The 18,935-nt window shown below is 38.2% G+C and overlaps 3 protein-coding genes across 3 annotated transcripts; 2 read left to right on the top strand and 1 right to left on the bottom strand.

The window, feature by feature from the left end:
• The first annotated feature begins 817 nt into the window (after positions 1-817).
• On the top strand, positions 818-2,304 carry LOC140778128 (transcription factor KUA1-like). The gene is made up of 3 exons (XM_073122694.1): positions 818-1,311; positions 1,406-1,602; positions 1,700-2,304. Exons 1-3 carry the CDS (start codon positions 1,023-1,025, stop codon positions 1,979-1,981), a joined length of 768 nt encoding a protein of 255 aa, XP_072978795.1. The 5' UTR covers positions 818-1,022; the 3' UTR covers positions 1,982-2,304.
• Positions 2,305-8,569: 6,265 nt separating this feature from the next.
• On the top strand, positions 8,570-9,823 carry LOC140778788 (zinc finger CCCH domain-containing protein 2-like). Its single transcript, XM_073123655.1, has one exon. The coding sequence runs from the start codon at positions 8,608-8,610 to the stop codon at positions 9,511-9,513; it is 906 nt and encodes a 301-aa protein (XP_072979756.1). The 5' UTR covers positions 8,570-8,607; the 3' UTR covers positions 9,514-9,823.
• Positions 9,824-10,471: 648 nt separating this feature from the next.
• Positions 10,472-17,180, bottom strand: LOC140779031 (ATP-dependent 6-phosphofructokinase 6-like). The gene is made up of 14 exons (XM_073123972.1): positions 16,765-17,180; positions 16,477-16,523; positions 16,334-16,373; positions 16,067-16,129; positions 15,855-15,992; positions 14,773-14,931; positions 14,594-14,647; positions 14,316-14,384; positions 14,092-14,221; positions 13,470-13,510; positions 13,127-13,351; positions 12,843-12,891; positions 12,601-12,755; positions 10,472-10,896 (listed from the first exon to the last, which is right to left on the bottom strand). Exons 1-14 carry the CDS (start codon positions 16,864-16,866, stop codon positions 10,684-10,686), a joined length of 1,485 nt encoding a protein of 494 aa, XP_072980073.1. The 5' UTR covers positions 16,867-17,180; the 3' UTR covers positions 10,472-10,683.
• Positions 17,181-18,935: the final 1,755 nt, after the last annotated feature.

Here is an 18,935-nt window from a genome sequence, read left to right on the forward strand (position 1 = left end):
AGAGAAATATATAGACTTCGAGGAAAAGGCCAAGGACAACATGAGCAAGTGGGAGTGTTTGTAGTACAAGAAAGAGTTGTTATATATCTCCAACTTGGCACTACAATTCATAGGATTGTGAAGCCCCAGAACTTGAGGTGGTTATCTGGCCTTAGCTTTTAAGATTGATTGAGAATTATTTGTGATGACTAGTTTACTTGAAGGAAAAAAGTACTTTTCTTCTCCTATGCTTGATATATATAAAGTTTACATTTTAAAAATCAAGTAGGCAAGAAGATTGGCACATCACCCACTATATATATATTGAAATCCATCTAAAAAGTATATCCTCCTCTATAAAATAATTGTAGCATAGCAAGGAAAACAGTGGATCTATTCTACATATTTTATTTTCCTTCCAACCACCCACAAAGCATTGATGAAGATTGCTTTTTCTACATTTTTTTCTGTATCTCTCTATACAAGAATATAAGGAATAGTAAATAAATAACCTTATCATGTTTGGATGTCAACACTATTCATGATTCATGATTCATGATATAGACTTGTGAGTGTTATCTATTCTTTCTACATGACAATACCAGTATCCCAAGTACCCAGTATATACATACATATATATATAAATGTATTGTATGTCTCCTCTAGTGGCATGTAAAAATCCATGAGAAGAGCACCATGACCCAAGAGATATTCTTTTAGTATTATGCTGGATGGCAATACTAGTAGCCAACTCATACACTTTCCAAAAAGTACTAGTATCCAACTCATACAGAATCTCAAGTACTAAATGCAGTATATAGAAGGCATGGAACATAGCAATGTGTGTCTCCTCTAGTGAGAACCCTTTTTTGTCATTGTATCCACATATGAGAACTCTCCTCATTCTTGGTGGTTCTTTTTTAAGCCCCATCATCCTATCTTAAGACCATCAAAATCTCTCTCTCTCTCTCTCTCTCTCTCTCTCTCTCTCTCTCTCTCTCTCTCTCTCTCTACCTAAAGTTGAGGTTGTGAGAGAGTTGAAGATGGTTAGGAAATGCTCTCATTGTGGGAATAATGGGCACAATTCAAGGACTTGCAGTAGTCCCAGGAGTACAGGAAGTGGTGGTGGACTGAGGCTATTTGGGGTGCAGCTTCAAATGGGGAAGTGTGTTAGCATGGAGCACTTACCCTATACTTCTTATCCAGCTTCTTCTTCCTCTTCCCCTTCATCATCATCTTGCTCTCTAGTTTCCATTGAAGAAACCACTGAGAAGATTTCCAGTGGCTACCTCTCTGATGGCCTTATGGTCAGAGAACATGAGAGGAAGAAGGGTGAGTGCGTTTCTAGCTCTTACACTTCTATGGATTCGGAAGTGGGTAATTAACTTCTCATAACTGTAAACTTGTTATGGTTTAATGGCTTCAGGGGTTCCATGGACTGAGGAAGAGCACAGGACATTCCTTATTGGCCTTGATAAACTTGGGAAAGGAGATTGGAGAGGGATCTCAAGGCACTTTGTAACCACAAGAACTCCAACCCAAGTGGCTAGCCATGCTCAGAAGTACTTCCTTAGGCAGAACAGCTTCAAGCAGCAGAAGAGAAGATCCAGTCTATTTGATGTGGTAAACATCTTTTTTTTTTTTGTCTTTGTTTTTAATCTGAAGCACTTCAGTGGTATGAATCCAATCAGTTATTCATATATTTCATCTCTGTTTTCAGGTTGGAAGCAATGAGAAGGCAGTTCATGCCACTGACTCTTCCAAGTTCAAAGATCAATCTTCTCCCTCTGAGTTGCAACTCCCTAATCTGTCTCTGAATTCAACTTCTAATGTAATTAGCAAGACCAATCTGGAGCAAGAAAGCAAATTTCCCAGTGTTCTACCAAGGCAGGGTCATCTCCAGAAGCCAGATTTAGAGCTCAGGATTTCCTCTGCAAGGCCACTGGATCAAACTAACTCACCCCAAAGCACTCTTTTCATGGGAAGAATCCGAGTTACCTGATAGCAAGTATCATATAGTATTTAAGAGAAAAAAGAATAGTGAGATAGAGAGAGAGAGTGAGAGAGAGAGAGAGAAAGAAAATTTTATCTTTTGTACTGTTTGATGCTTTCTCATGTATCATAGAGTCCAAGCCCTGGTGATTAGCCTAAAAAGTCTTTGCAAATAAAGAATGTTCCTGATGCTAATTAAAGCTTTTGCATTTGCACTAGGGAATGTGATGGGTGCAACATGAGGACATCTTCTGATGTATGATATGCTTTTCATTTTTAATTAGCATTGATTGTATGATTAAGAGATTAATTAGCATATCTTGTTTACATGGATGGATGCGTTTGAAACTAACACCACTCAGTGGAATGCCCTCATCATTTCATGGGCTCAAGAAATTGGTGAAAGTGAAAGATGAGCTCATACTACATTCAGAGTATTGCACATGAGAATGACAACCAATAGCTACTGCATGACTTTGGTGGCATTGATGCATCACTTCCCATTTGGGATAAAGTATTTAAGATATAAATTCTTAGACCAATCTGATCTCATGACTGCGAGAAAGAAAGAAAAAGAAAAGGCTCCCAATCTGAGGCACATTCCTTCCTCTCCAGCAAAGTCCTCTCAGATGTTACATCTTCTCTCCATTTCCGCGGTTTACAAACTTTTTGCCAGAAAGTGGCAAGTCTGTCTAGCTATATGCTCTCATGGCTCTCCTGAATATATTCTTGAGCTACAAGAACTGGGATTTAGCAGCGATTATGGATTGGTGGTCATGAATGCATACAAATATTTATCAATAAGCTTCTTCATAGCTCTACAATAAATGTTTCAATAGATATACTTTTGTGAAAAAATTGACCTCCCAAAGTTATCCATCACTTGCTAACCAATAATAAGATACACAGTTGTTTGCCTGTTGGAAAGATCAATCTCTCCTTTAGAGAACATAAATTGGTGCAAGATATTGAGAAGATATATGCCTTGATACGACACATCTGACCTCTACCTAATAAAGCATACTATCCCCCTTGCAATTTGCAACTAAAAGAGGGGGTTGCCATTAAGGAAAGCTTCCAATAAAAGATAGGAGGATTAAGATGCAAATGATGTGCTTATCAAGAGGTGCTTCCATGGCCCTACACACATTTCGTCAAAAGAATGTGCAATGTATGGGGGAGGAAAAGTAAAAAAGAAGAGACAAATCCATCACCTCCAATCAAATTTAGGTAGTTTGTTTCACATAGAATGGATAAGAAAGCATATGATATGACTCTGTATGAAGAGAGAGACCACCCACAAATCTGGGAAGAATAAGAACATTATCTTTCGTGTGGGTCCTCCTCTAAAGTTTTTATCATCCTTTTGTGGACATATTAACGCTACTTGGTCCTCCTATCTGCCAATAGATTCCTCCTATATATATATATATATATATTCTAAATCTTTATTCTTTCTAGACGTACCTAATAATCTCGGCAACAAGATATTTTTATCAACCACACAATGGTCTCAAGGATAAAAGAGATGGATGCTCTGCAGCCCTCACTGCAGGAAAGAGTGGTCAAGTCATGCATTATTAATAGGAGCAGTTTGTAATGTCCAAGTCATGCTAACAGTCCATTACGTTTCTTAAATACCCTACATCCTCGTCATGAACTAACTAATTATGACCGCAGGAAACTACAGCAGATACCTTGTAGATAGAAAATTATTTAGTGGTACGAAGACTTGGCTCAACGGCATGACTTGATTGACGATATAATTATATTGGTTTAGAAGAGTAACTCTCGACAGAGCGACAGTTTAGAGCAAGTCTCGACGGCGTTTAGTTCGGAGCAATTGTTCGGTGACGCATATGGTTTGAAGCTTAGAGTAGACGACTTACTATATTAGCTAAAACTTATGAGGATTAAATGTTTCTATATCTAATCCATATCTAGTCTTTAAAAAAAATTAAGTTGTGAAATAGTACTTCAAAAAACTTGTGAGTGAATTTTCAATCTATAATGAGCTATGTGTGAAACTACTCTTCTAACAAATTGACATTCATTCTATTATATATAAGCTTGTAGACTAGGTAAACTTTCCATTTAATACTGTTCATTAGTTACAGTATTAAGTAGGTGTTTGAAAGAGACGAGATGAATGATGAGTTATTACAAGACAATGATAAGATATTTTAAAAAAAATTATAATTAAATTAAAAAGAAACTAGTAAGCAGGGTAGCGTGTGATATAAGATATAATTTTGATAAATAATATCTATAATTAAAATATAATTATTCTAATATTTAGTTGTTATTATAAATTAAGATGTCATATTATAAAATAAAAAGAAAAAATATTTCTAAAATGAATAGGCCAAGGCTCTAGAAATTTAACACTAAGTCACCATTTTTTAGTTTCTAAAAGGGTTTTTAAACACTATTCCTCAAATTATTTTTAAAAAAAAAAGTAAAAAAAAAAGAAGAAGAAGTAATTAACATGAAATGTCAAAATTGTACATGAGACAGGAATCCTTTTGATGGATGGGGACATGAGACCAACCATCCTTTTAGAGCAGTACCTCTAAAATGACATGCCAATGCGCTCATGCTGTTGATGGCTATACCACCTTGAGGGATGCATCATGCACTCACATTGCCATTCATCGCATCATCTCATCTTGGCATCTATATCTTATCCACCATGCCATCAACGTGGTACGACTTCTGGATAGCTATGGTTGGAATGGAAATTAAAAATAAAAATAAAAAAACTATTATTTTAATTATATTTAAAAAATTCATTACAGTAGTTAAAATAGGGCTTTAAATTGACAAACTATCTTATTTTTTCCTCTATTTTTTTGGACCAATTATTAGTTGGGTTTTTTTTATATAATTAAATATTATAATTAACATCACATTCATTCGGATATCATAATTGTTACTAAATTCTGTTGACTCTTTCAGAATTATTCTTAAAAGATTATTGTTAAATTAACGATCATAAATAAGTAAGTAAAATACCATTCTTTCATTAAGTTTAGATTGTAAAATATTTATTAATAATTTTAGTCTTGCATAAGTTTTTCTTAATGGTTCTACAATATTGGATAATATATGTGATAGCTTTTAAACTGTTTTAAATAATTTATAGAGGGGCAAGATAGTGTTTTTGAAATCTATATTCGGTTTTAAGCATGAATAAAAGAGCAATGATAATTCTAACATTTTAAATGTTTTAAGTGATAATTGTATAAAAAGAATTATAATTATTATTTTGGAGGAAAGAAGTCCACGGAAGGAAAGCATCTATCTTTATAATGTAGTAGGCCCTATTAGGTTGCCGAATTAATTGTTTGATAGAGACTTTCACGGTCTGCAACTTGATTCATGGCCTCATTTTAGAATCTTTCAAGTCAACTGTAAGGGTAAAATCTCATACTGGATGTGACTCCATAAATGCTGGATACTTCTCTATATTTCAATGCGAATATATATATATATATATATATTCCCATTAATTTGTGTGCTTAGTGTGATAAGATTTTTTTTTATATTCCACACCATTAATATCAATTAGCCCTTACTCAAATTAACATGAACATTTTTCTTAGTGAAGGCTCCTGGACATAGATTTTATTGATTGGTTAGAACATCTTGATACATATAGTGAGAAAGAAGATGGAACAATAATCATTTGATATAAACTCTTTACTTAGTTATAACAGTAAGATTTTAAGATATTAATACTTAGGGCACAAATAAAATACACTAAGAAGCATAGTCCTAGCAGATATAAAGAATGACCCAAGATTAATCTACAACTCCGCGCAATCCAGTATTTAAAGGTATTAATACTGTGAATCTTTAAAAGGCTGAAAAAGAATTTCCAACCAACAACATAAACTTACCAAAGAAACATGAAAAGAAGAGGAAACAATACAAAATAGACTAAATAATAAAAGTCTAAAACCTATGACCACAAAGGGGATAAGCAAAATTGTCAACGGTGATCAAAGAGATAACACAATTAAAGTTGAGTTTAGTGAGAAAGAGAGCAATTGAGGGCCACCCAAGAGAACAGAAGTTGGACTTGAAGACAAGCAAGGTAGAAACAAACAATGGACAACAACAATAGCAAATAGCGCAATAAAGTGAGAGAATAGAATAGAGATAGAAGAGAGTGGGTAGATGGCTAGGGGGAGGCTAATTTGGAATTGACAATGGTGAATAAGATGGAGAGAAAATTTTAGAAAGAAAAGAGAAGAATAAAAAAAAAGATAAAAAGTAACCAAGAGGGCCTCTCCGTTTTTTTAGCCACTTGGGCTAGAAGCAGGGAGGAAATAAATTCACTAGTGGCGAGAGGAATACCATCTGAAATAAGTGAGAAAAACCTACTGGCAAACCCTAATAGAACTAAAATCAACACAGTAGGGATAACTGACGAGAATGTCAGCATGAACTCTTTAACAAATTAGTGGATGGATTCGAGAACATGATTCAACATAGAAACTACTCGAATTAATTAGTTTCTCAAAGATGATCAAAGAAGAACTTCACCATCTCAACTAATTATCTAGGAAGTACCGCAATATGAAGAAGAGAGAAAGAAAGAAAAAAAGAAAAAAGAAACTAAATCCATTAGGTTCAACAAATTTAGATGAAGGACCTAATTCCCTCACTTTCTCAATGAGATGATTAGTAATACGGCTTCAGCTTCTCCAGTACCTCAATCCAAAGTTTGCTCTTGCTATTTATACAGGTCATATTAGCTGCACAAGCAAGTAGAAACTAGTCATATTAGGAACTCTCTCAATTCTCCGTCAGTTAGTTATAGAAATCAATCTACAAGAATAAAGATCTTACTTGGAATACATATATATATATAGCTAGCCACTTCAATTAAGTTCTCGTTATCCTCGTCATTCATTAATAAGTATTCACAGCTTCCATGTTTGTGCAGAGAGGTGAAAGAGAACAATAACATGCATTCATATTTTTGAGCATGAATAGTAAAATATAACTCAAGAATCTAATAAGAAATTTGCATACAGTTGAATGATTGCCGTGCTAAAGGCATGGGGGATGCCTATCTTGCCACGGTACGTGTTGAACCGCTATGTTATTAACATACTCAATAGTTTTAAGAAGTAAAAATTAATTAATTCTTAAACCTTTCCAAGCACTCAAAAGAGATTTCAAAAGAGATATAATAAACTCTAAATTAGATTTGTTTCCTAGTGGCATGCATCCTTATGGAGGACCACGAGGGAATTGTGCTATAATGCTCAACAACTCGTGCATTTATAGAGCTTTATGGAGATACTCCCCCTATATGGATGCTTATAATTTATTAGCATAATATGTATCGATCCATACTAACTGTTCTAATGGGCCCAATAAGTTATGCGTAGTGCCTTATACTAGATCGAATTTATAATTAATATCTCATATTTTTACTAGTTGTAAAGAACATAGTCTTTTAAATCATCACTGTAACTCCGTGACTAGGCCATACTAACTAATGACAGAGGTCATGAATTTAATTTTCCTCTGTAAACACACTGCGGTTGATATTTTATAGAGTTTTCATCGGTTGGGCTAGTTAGTCTAGTTGTTTATCATGCTCATGATCAATAAAGAGAAACAAATAAACAAACAAACACCTGACCTTTCCTTAAATCAGAAAAAAAAAACACTTATTATCAGAATTTTCAGCAGAATTTAACGTAATAAACGAGTCCAAATTCATAATGAATCGGGCTCAAATCAAGCCCGCCAAGGCCCGGCCCGAATCCGAATTCGAACCTGGCCGGCCTCTGCCCCCAGTACGCCGCATATCTATTTTGGGTAACTAGCGCCGTAGCAGCAAAGTGCCGAGTGCCAAGACTCCAAAGGTAAACATGTTATCTTGAGAAACCAGACAAGAATCCAACAGGAAGCGAGGTTAAATTTTTCATACCAAGTGTGGTGCGTTCTAGAGTACCCTAGCAATACTTTAATAAAGGCTAGCATCAGAGTTACGTACACACGTGTCAGCCTACTGGTTTGCAGATGATTAACGTACGATACACGTGTCGTCTCGATGCGACAGAGCCCACGTGCAGACAGCTAAAAGAGATACGTCCTGGTCGTTCCATCTCTCTCTCTGCCTCAGTATGGGCGCCCACGTGTTGTAGCCCTTTCCTTCACATGGGACCGATGGCCCAATGAGTGAGATAGGAGGGACACAGAAAAGAGATAAAATTAGCACTTAAATCATACGTGAAAGCCGGATGAGTTCAATTTGCCTCTTGTTAAATAATTATATTAATTAAATAAAAGTTATTCAGCAACGGCGCAAGAGGTAGCGGGGCCGGTGGGGGCCACACTGGGGTACAAAACGTGTCCCTCCCCGATAGCCTTCCCTCTCCTTCCTCCACGTGTCCCACCACCTCATGCCCCTCTTGTCCTACCTCTAACCTCTCCCTCCGTTCCGTTAATCCCCTACTCGCCCTCAACTCATCTATTCTACCCTTCCACCGCCTCACTGTCCAAACGCCGTCAGTTCTCTATACCCTTTATATATATGAGCGTACGTGCGTACGAATAGTGAGTAAGATCCAAACCAAGCAAAGAGAAAGAAAAAAAAAAAAAAACACCGCCATGATGTTGCACAATGCGACGGTCGACATCCCTCCCTGGTCGCCGTTCTCCGATCTGACGGCGGAGATCCCCTACCCCTCTCCTGTGAGTGGCGTCACCGCGGGGGACTGCTCGGCTTACTTGCTCTCCGCCCTGCACCGCCAGCTCGCCGACTCGTCGTCTTACTCCGACTCGGACGAGTCGGACTCGCTGGATGCGTACGCGTGCGACGAGTTCCGGATGTATGAGTTCAAGATCCGGCGGTGCGCGCGGGGCCGGAGCCATGACTGGACAGAGTGTCCGTACGCCCACCCGGGCGAGAAGGCTCGTAGGCGCGACCCGCGTAGGTATCACTATGCGGGCACCCCGTGCCCGGACTTTCGTAAGGGCGGGTGCAAGCGCGGCGACGCGTGCGAGTTCGCACACGGGGTGTTCGAGACTTGGCTCCACCCGGCGCGGTACAGGACGCAGCCTTGCAAGGACGGGACTTCGTGCAGGCGACGCGTTTGCTTTTTTGCCCACACGCCGGAGCAGCTCCGGGTCCTGCCGCAGCAGCAGCAGCATAGCCCGAGGAGTCCGAGGGGTGAGTCGTATGATGGGTCGCCTCTCCGGCGGCATTCGGTGGAGTCCCCGCCCGTGTCGCCGAGCATGAGGAGGGCGTCGGTGCCGGCGGGGTCCGGGATGAATGAGGTGTTGGCGTCGCTGAGGCAGCTGCAGATTAGCAAGGCGCAGTCTGTGCCGGCTTCGTGGGGGATGGAGGTGGGTGCCGGTGGTGGTGGACTGTTCAGCTCGCCGTCGACCCCGACGGCGGCGGGGGACGAGGAGAGGGAGTCGGGGAGGGAGCTGAGGGCGAAGATGTTCGAGAGGCTGTGCAAGGAGAGCGTGATGGCGCCGGACGTGGGGTGGGTTTCTGAGCTGGTGAATTGATGGAATACTACTTACTAGGAGGAGGAAGGAAGAGAAGAAACTCTTGTGAATATTTATCTGAGACGAATTGAGAGAGGCAGAAAAAAGAAGTTTGCTTCTCGGTGTACAAAGAAGAAGAATGAACATGACGATGGTGAAGAGTGGGTAGTAGAGCATGAGATGCTCATTCCGACATATTTCGATCATTTTGTTTATTTTGCTTCTTATCTGAAATATGATTAAGGTCTGTAGTTCATCAAGTCATGAATAAGACATAATATGTAATAGCTGTTATAAACACACATATATATATATATGGTATGAAATGCATGCTTTCTTCTACTGTTGTGCGACCTCTTGAGCTACAATGTTTGAAAAGGGCACTCGATCGACTGCAACTTGCACACAATGGTCTTCTGGGAGAGGAGAGATTTAACATATACTTCCAATACCATTCATAAATGTATCAGTACAAAGCAGTGAAAACGATTAAATTTAACGTTATTTGAAAGAAGCAACAATAAAAGATGGAAGACAAGAAAGCAACGACAAAAGGGAGCAACTCCAATGGAAGACATTAACAATTATTACAAGAAAAAGAGAGTCAAAAACTTATTTGGTTATTAGAGATCTAGCAATAACATCATCTTTTAGGGCTCCCGCAGAAATGAAAACATTATGCACTCTGATGAGCTGTCAGAAGAAAACAATGTGCAAGTACAAGGTATTAGAAACAATATAACTGAGGCTGCATTTTAACTTCTTCCCGAAGGGCAGTTAGAAGGACAAGAAAATAGGGACCTCCTATTGGGTATTGCAAGGCTATATGATAGTCCAAAACAACATGGTTTGTTTAGACCCACCTCTATAGCCCACTAGATTTGGAAGGATCCAATAGTTATCCTCCCAAAATTGAACCTGCTTAAAATTCTGGAAGAAGTTCTCTAAATTTGTTGGTAATATGGTAATACAACAAACAGCTCAAAATATCTATAGTAGTATATAATATAATTGTAGATAACCTCAACATCATCGAACGAGTCTGGGCTAAATATATACTCCTCCTGGTTCTGCTCTAGCAGTATTTAACTTGGAATAGAACAACAACTAGATTCTCTGGATTACTTTGCTGCTTCCGCTGCTAGCTCACTACTTGTATTAAAAATACATTCACATTTTATCTACTGCATCTCACAGACCACCATTACCAAGTGGGCCATCAGACTCAGTACGGTCAACTAGACTGGAGGTATCCCCATCTAAAAGTTGTGTAGGTGGTTCTTCTTCCTTCTTTGCTTCCTCAACATCCTTGTTGCTAAGAAAGCTTGGTTGATTAGTTGAAGATAATAGCCTGGCCCACATCCTGTCGGTTATCACAACTTTGTTCTGCCTCTCTGTGATCCTCTGCAGCATTGACAAAAATAAAGGCAGTCAGTAATTAAAGCAGGATCGCTGATAATTGCCAGGGTATATAGGATAACACTCCTACTAATCTTCTCTTTTTGTACCTGTATAGATATTTCAATCATTATTTGACATGGTAATCCTTAACTAGAGAAAGAAATAAGTTTTCTCCCTAACTTTCAGAATAAATGCCATCAGCATCAAACACTGCTCTTAGGATTTCCATGGAAGATGACAATATATAAGGCAGTAACTGACTCAGAAGTTGGGGCAGTTATTGTCTGAAATGACAAAAAGTTTAGTCTACTACCAAATAAGTAAAAGCTTTAATCCGGACAATGGGCCAATGAAAGGGTTGCGTATTTATCATAACATTAGCAGTAATTATCTATGAAATTACCAGTAATTATCTACTACTAGAAGTTGGAGCAGCCAACTGGGGAAGGAAATAAACATCTTTGTACTACTTTTTATTTCATCAGATGGACAAAACAACCAAGTAAAAAGCAGCCGTACAGTCCGTGAGGAGGGGTTACCACCCCCCACATATCTATTATATGGTCTGTATATGTGGTTTGATCCCATATACTTTTGCAGCTGCATATGCTTATCATCCTGCATGTATCGCATTTGAACTGCATATGCACTTCATATGCGTATATGCTCACCTATGAATATGATACTAATAAGTTGTAGAGCTCCCACCCAATTGTATCAGTCCTCCCTCCAAATTCATTGTATAATGTTGCACTCAATGGCAGTATGCTATCCATCAACTTCACGGGCATATCCACCAAAATAGCCACTAGAGACACCGCAAAACACGAGTCTATTGTGTATTTTATCTGGTACTGAATATTTTATTGATGTCAGTTATCAACTTATCATATATGTTGGAAATATTCACTTGTAGTTATACTTGTGTAATCACATGATTATAAAGTAACATCATATTAGTAGATAGATATTTTCATGTCCATGATTCCCCATAGGGAAGATAGCTACCTTTACTATTTATTACTGATAAAATATTCAATATTTATGTAAATAAATTTCTATTGCTAGACCGCACATGCTCCTGCATGCACACCCGCACACAGCATATATGGTATGCAGTGGCTTGATAGCCCACATACCAAGGTGCTTCTCACCACATTAGGAACTCACTTTTCACCATTGGCATTGGATCAGCATGAATTTGAGCTAAAAGTTATTGAGACATGATCATGTAGCAAGTGCTAATCTATACAAGCACCAGGGTGTATCCTGAGAAACCACAACTGTCATCACAAAAGATTTTATGTGGTTGCGGTGGAAAGTACTGCTTCTAAAACTAGTTCATGGACATCTATGTGGTACTGTGATGATAGCCTAAAATATTAAGTGAGGAGAATCAAAAAGGGAATTGTCCATAGAGAACTCAACTGTCATCAGTCCTGAGAAAACTGGATGACGTAACTCAGACTCTTAACCTCCCAATCAATTTGTGCATTAGCCAGGTAAGATTTAGGATCAAATGATCAATTGTCCATAGAGAACTCAAGACTCTGTTGTTAGTGTCTTGAGAATAAAACTATTCTAAAATGTAAAATAAGTAATTTGTCTTGCAAATGGAAATTCTAGAGAATAGCCAATAAGTGGACCTTTCATGACTTCAGAAGGAAATTTCAAAAAGGAATCCAACGATGATAAGAAGAATCTTACATAGAAGGGAATATAAGAATGTCTCCCATTAACTGGCCCAACAGTAAAACCAGTGTATCCTGCCACGGCACCATGAATGGCACTATGTGCCAATAATGTGCAATAGACATTATCGGATGCAATGCTTGGAACTGCTCGTATCATGTATGTAGGATCTGCAGAGGAAGCATATTAGGGTAATCTATTATCATCCAAAGAGTCCCCAGACAACAACAGATGGAATTTCAGTTCCCACCACAAACCTATGTATTTGAGATTCATGGCCATCTTTCGTTGTTGTGTAAAATGATCCTGCATCATGGAAAAAAAAAGCGCTGATAAATTGCTAGTGTTTGTTAACCATGATTTAGTAAGGCTATTAGGAGGTGACTAAAGAGTTACAACTGTGGCTTAAGTAATAATGGTTGGAGGCAGATAAGTTCAACTAAAGTTGGTGGGTCCACTGCCTCTTTATTGGCCATAAGCTAACTAGTAAATAAGTGACCAAAGTGATGGCAACATTTGACCAGGAATCTATCTATCTAACCTTTATCTTTTGAGACAACCAAAGCCCAACATCAAGGAGAAGCTTATTTCCAGAAGCATCTTGATGGCCCATGGATCGCATACTTTCAGCAATAAGATCCTGTCCTGCACCCTCAGCAACAACAATAACCATATGGCCATTCTCTTTAAGACGCTTTTCTATATGCTCGAAAAGTCCACCTTTCCCTTCTAGATAGAAGGGTGATTCTGGAATCAAGCAACAGTCCTGAGAAAAATAATGAGTAAATTTATATAGGTCAACAAGGGAATAAGTGCACTCTTTACATGCCAATAACAAAAACATCATGCATAAGCAAATTTCAGTTGGGAGACCATCAACATACCACATCTCGACTTGCAAGGGTAGCATACATTGCAATAAAACCTGCATGAATAGAACTTACAGGGTGTTAAGCCTGTTTAGATATCCTGAAGATATATTTCTGCAAACATATAACCTATAGCATGTTTGAGATTTTAGACGAAACTGATTGGTTTTGGCAAAAGAATCAACTGATTCCCATGGAGAGAAAATCAGAACCCATCAAAAAACCAAAAATTGATCTAGATCCAGGGTTGAATAGTGAGTTTGTGATCGGCTTCAAACACATTTCATCCTGTTTTAGCTGAAATGGAGTGAAATCCAGCTGTAAGTGTGATTGACTCAGATCACATTTGGTCTTGATCCATCAGGACCTGACCCAGTAGTAACCCATTACTCCTACACTACATGTGGTGCAATGTGGCCAAAGATATGTTAAATGGAATTAGTGATCTTAGAAAATTGCAAAACTTGGACATAACTGGACCCCTGAATTTTCATCGTCAACAGCAAAACAGAAAATGGCGTAGAAGTTTCCTTCAGATTTTTCTGGCGTTATTACCAATAAAGTTTGTTAACACCACAGGTATTGAGAAATCAGAGTTAAGATGAGTGAAGCAAAATATAGAAGATAAGGAACCTACCACTATAGCGGCCCATTAACTTCACAACACCTATACCATTCTCAACACTTTCAGCCTCCACGTGAGCTGCATTTATTGCCCGTTGGGCCTCCTCTACAGCAGTATCAAAACCAAATGACTTGTCTATAACCTGAATCCACAAAGTTATATTATAGATTCATGGATTGACATTGTAATAGGCTACACATCAAAATAGGACTTGAAATAAATAAGAAATGAAGTACCGCAATGTCATTATCTATAGTCTTTGGAATGCCAGCAACAGCAACCTTGAGACCCCTTTTCTTAATTTCCTGTAAAATAAGTTGACAGTATTAAGAAATGCAGTAATATTTTACCAGTATTTGAACTACAATATATTGGATTTTTTTTCCGGAAAGTAGGAAGCAATCAAGATCGAGAGGCTAAGAAACCTTTTCCAATAAGAATAACATAATTTAAGAAGGAACATGTCCACATCAAGATCTTCTTAAGTCTTGACATAGATCGTTATTGTGCAAACCTCAAAAATCACAGAAGCCCCCTTTTGAGTACCGTCTCCTCCAATAATATAGACCTGGAGGACAGAGTACAAATGAGAAAAGCTATCTTCTAATTGTCAATCACTTAAAAGTTCAATGATAGACCTATAATTCAAATGACCAGAAAAAGGCTAGAAAGCATTAAAATAATGTCATGTACCTGATTAATCCCACGATCCTGGATGCTATCAACAATCTTTGAAGTGTCATGACCCCCACGAGATGTGCCAAGGATGGTTCCTCCTCTTTTATGAATATCGTTGACAGTCTTGGGAGTTAAGGTAATAGTGTTGCGAGCATAAAAACCTCTGTATCCATCCTATGGACATAATCCAAGTTAGACATTTAGATAACAACATTATGATGATACTGTAACTAATTAAGGTTCATGACTATTACATGATATCAATGCACAAGCAATCCACAGTATTTTATAGAAAGGAAACCAGATATCAACTTCCTATTAAAAGAAGTACTTTATGCTATGATTCAGAGAATGGTAGTATGATACCTTTCGCAAAGGCTGCATTAATCATCTAAGAAAAGAAAAAACTTAGGTCTTGCAAAGATTTCAACGATTACGATAAAATTTACAATTCTCAGACCTGCACATCTACAAATTGGTAGTGTATCTGCAAGAAACTAAGCACCAGTCAAGCTAAGCAAGAATTTGTTGCTCACAAAGTGGAAACTCCATGGCTACATGACATAAGAGCCATTCTCTGATGCCATCTATACCTTATGTACAATTCTGTTAGTTATAGAGCCAATGCTTTCCATAGTCACTGATGCCATCTAAAGCTTATGCACATTTAGGACTGCTAATTTAACTCAAAGTATGTACCTACTTATGCCTGCAGCACCTATCCTGCATTTAGAATTCTATACTGACAGAGTACCACATAATGCAGAGAAATGCTAGACAACATATAGCAATCACTGGCAATCAGTATCAGATATTATTTGATAGGGACAGCATAATGTCTACTACCAAACATGTATGTCAATTTGAAAGATATTATCAGTAACTGAGCAGCATATCATGAAGTTGATAAGAGATCTGTTTCACCTGTAAGTTCTCTCTTAATTATATAAGAATCATCAAAACTCAAAAGTAAGCTGTAATAATTAAAACTATTATAAAAGTAACAAACACCTAAGCTAAGGACGTAAAGACCACAACCGCAAGTTGTCTAGAATACTGAATAGAATTGTTTGATGATACAATACTGCATTGCTCACCTCTATGCCAAGGACTCTGGTGACGCCATACATATGATACAGGCCACACACAATTTCCCTTATCACTGTGTTAAGTCCAGGGCATAGGCCTCCACATGTTACGATGCAAGCACGCACCTCATCTGGCTCAAAGTACACCTGCGCAAGATGCAACAGAGCTCTTCAGCTTGGTTCAAATTTCAGCCCTATCTCACGATAATATCATGATCTACCTTCTGACGAGGCCCAGCACGTCGAAAGTGTGTCCCCGTGGGGCTACTGTCGTGAACAACAATCTGCAGAAAAGAAAATAATAGATTGATAAATCTCAACTGGCAAAGTAAAACCATCCAACAGACATTCCCTTCACCATGTCGGCGACAAACCTTACAGTACATGATGTGCAAACTAAAAGTAGACAAAATAGAAGAGGAAATTACCAAAAGACTAGGAAATCAATCTTAAAACAGTGATAAAGTGCAGAGGAGCTTAGAGCTCACCTTCTGAGCAACAGTATCATCCGGATTAACAAAATACTGCCTGCAAATCCAATGTTTAAAGTTTTAATAATTCAACAGAAGCCAATTTAGCGTACTTCCAGTAATATGTTGAGGAAAATTAAGGGGTGAAGAGGGAATCTTACTTGACTACCGAGTATGCTGGATTATCTTGCAGCGGATTCGGATAGGTCTTCGAGGTCCATGCACCAAAATGACATTTTTCAGGGACATTTAATACATCAAATCAACAAATAATATCACTAAATTTGAAGAATAACTTTGAAAAGTAGATAAGTACATGAATTTTCCACTCGGAAATTAAACTACCAAATAGAGTAGGAAACTAACTTCCGTCCAAAATCCAGCAACGAAATCCTTAGATTCCTACCAAAATGCCGAAAGGAACCAAACCAGGACCCCAGAAAACTCACAGCGAGATCAGGGATGTAATCCGTGAGGTGCGGGACGTCCTCAAGAACGTACCCGCGTTCTCCGTACACGATCTTCGCACTAGGTCTGCTCTCACTCCCCATCGCAACCTCCGATCAAAGGCTATTCCTCCTGGGATCTGAAACCGACAAGATCAAGTTCCTTCGATTGAGCAGACGATCCCGAACTCAGGAGATGACAGATTCTCCCGATGAGCTCTTGGAGCGTAGACACACAATATACGTGTGCGTATGACGAGGAGGAGGGCGCACTCGGGAATTGCTATCGCTAGGGTTTTCGTTTCTCTCAATCCAAGCTTTGCTCGAGGAAGAAGAAGAAAGGATCGGAGACGGTGGAGCGAGGAAGAAGTTGCTCTGTCTAGAGACTAGAGAGTGGACAGCTACATACGTAAATGACACCGCGTTCGAAGTTATTCACAGGACATGCCACTCACTTATTTAGTTACAAGAACCAATTGGCCCAAGCGAGGAGAGGATGAAGACAGGATCCGAGCTGGAATCCAGGAAGGACAAAAATGTCGTTTTAAGTGAAGAAAAGGTGAAGGGTAATCTGGTAATTTAATGAAAACTAGGAGCATGCGACATTGTGATGTTCAAGTAACATGCAAGTTTGGGGCGGTCAAAGGGAGCTCGCGATGCAAGAGGAAGCTTCAAAAATCCATAAATAAATAAATTAATTAATAAAAAATCCTTTAAAACATTTGATATTTTCCTTAAAATATCAAGAGGGTGTATACGATGTATACCACTAAAATAGCGGATGCATCCAAATCTCTAAATTGGAATTAACATATATATTATGTATAATATATATTATTAAAGATCATTGTTTGGATTCCCTCTCTGAATATTAGGTATATAGTTAGAGAATTTTCTACTAAAGCTTATTATCAATTGGGCTAAGAGATGGAATGTCAATTGTCTAAGTCTTTTTTTTTTCTAGTTATGATTAACCTATGGGCTAAATATCTATACTAAAAAAAATATATCATACTATTATTTTTTTTCTTTAAAGATCGTACTGTTAATTTAATAATAAGTTTAATTATATGTAGCCTCTTGGAACTATTGGTTTTCACACAGAACCCATTATGTATTCAACTCTATAATGTACTTGTTAGTAATTTCATGTTTTTGATATGAATTTTTATTAACTTTGAGCTAAGTTTTAAGTGGAGCCCACACATTATTAATGATGGTTTAATGGTGGAATTAATTTAGCTCAAAGTGTACTTTATTGTCAAATATTCACTTAGTCAAATCCATGAAGAGAAGTGAATGAAAATTGGCTCTAAAGTGGGTATCATGACAATGGAAAATAAAGAAAATGAAGTTTAGTACCATATTGGATATTTGAGAAATGTTAGTATGGTATATAAGTAATAAACTTCTTATGGGCTTTGGGCCCCAAAAGGGGTACCCATTTTGTGGGTAAAGGTTACTATGCAACTTAACTAACACACACGTGCGCCACCCGGCCCGGCTCGGTTCGGTTCGCACGCGTCAAGTCCAATTTTAATTTTTGCTTGATACGAGTTCAAATCTGGTTTGGTTCGGGATCGAAGTGGTGTGTCCCTTCGATAAACAGTTAATCAATTCAGTTAGTTGGTTGAACTCGACCCAAATGGTGCATCCCTTCACAGTGTAACTGTAAATTAGTTTCTGATCCGAATTGGTGCATCCATTCGGTGATTTTGCATCTTTTCGTCAAGCCTGTTTAAGGTGTCGGTCTGCATAATTAGATTGAACATCAGAGAAGAGAACTTGGTTCATTCCTTCTAGAGTCGTCGAGTCTGCATCCGACAGGTTCAATCAAGGCATTAGAAAGCTGCTTCCTTTCCAGTGCAAGGCAGTCGTTGTATCCTGGGAGACCGACGTCCACTGTTCCAGAAGCAATCGGTGGAGGACGAATTGGTCTTAAGGAGATAGTGTCCAACACTAGATTCGACTATTCGGAATTCTACATTCTGTAATCTGTAAGTTATTTATATTATTTTGATCGAATTTATTGTAACTCTTTGGAATCAGATTGTTACCGCCAACAATACTTACCTTAGTACATTTAAAACGGCAAGAGTCAAATGATCGTAATATATCTTACCTTAGTGCACCTCTTGGCACCAAAATGCTTTGACATAATAAGTAGTGCATGG

Source organism: Typha angustifolia, chromosome 15 (assembly GCF_048772165.1).
Source record: "Typha angustifolia cultivar Huaian chromosome 15, ASM4877216v1, whole genome shotgun sequence".
NCBI classification, from domain to species: domain Eukaryota; kingdom Viridiplantae; phylum Streptophyta; class Magnoliopsida; order Poales; family Typhaceae; genus Typha; species Typha angustifolia.

Coding starts and splice junctions, on each gene's coding strand:
- LOC140778788 (XM_073123655.1), top strand. CDS start 8,608: ATGATGTTGCACAATGCGACGGTCGACATCCCTCCCTGGTCGCCGTTC.
- LOC140779031 (XM_073123972.1), bottom strand. CDS start 16,866: ATGGGGAGTGAGAGCAGACCTAGTGCGAAGATCGTGTACGGAGAACGC. Junction 16,524..16,764: donor ATTACATCCCTGATCTCGCT/GTGAGTTTTCTG, acceptor TGGACCTCGAAG/ACCTATCCGAATCCGCTGCA. Junction 12,892..13,126: donor GGTTGTCTCAAAAGATAAAG/GTTAGATAGATA, acceptor TCCATGATGCAG/GATCATTTTACACAACAACG.
- LOC140778128 (XM_073122694.1), top strand. CDS start 1,023: ATGGTTAGGAAATGCTCTCATTGTGGGAATAATGGGCACAATTCAAGG. Junction 1,312..1,405: donor AGAACATGAGAGGAAGAAGG/GTGAGTGCGTTT, acceptor TAATGGCTTCAG/GGGTTCCATGGACTGAGGAA. Junction 1,603..1,699: donor GATCCAGTCTATTTGATGTG/GTAAACATCTTT, acceptor CTCTGTTTTCAG/GTTGGAAGCAATGAGAAGGC.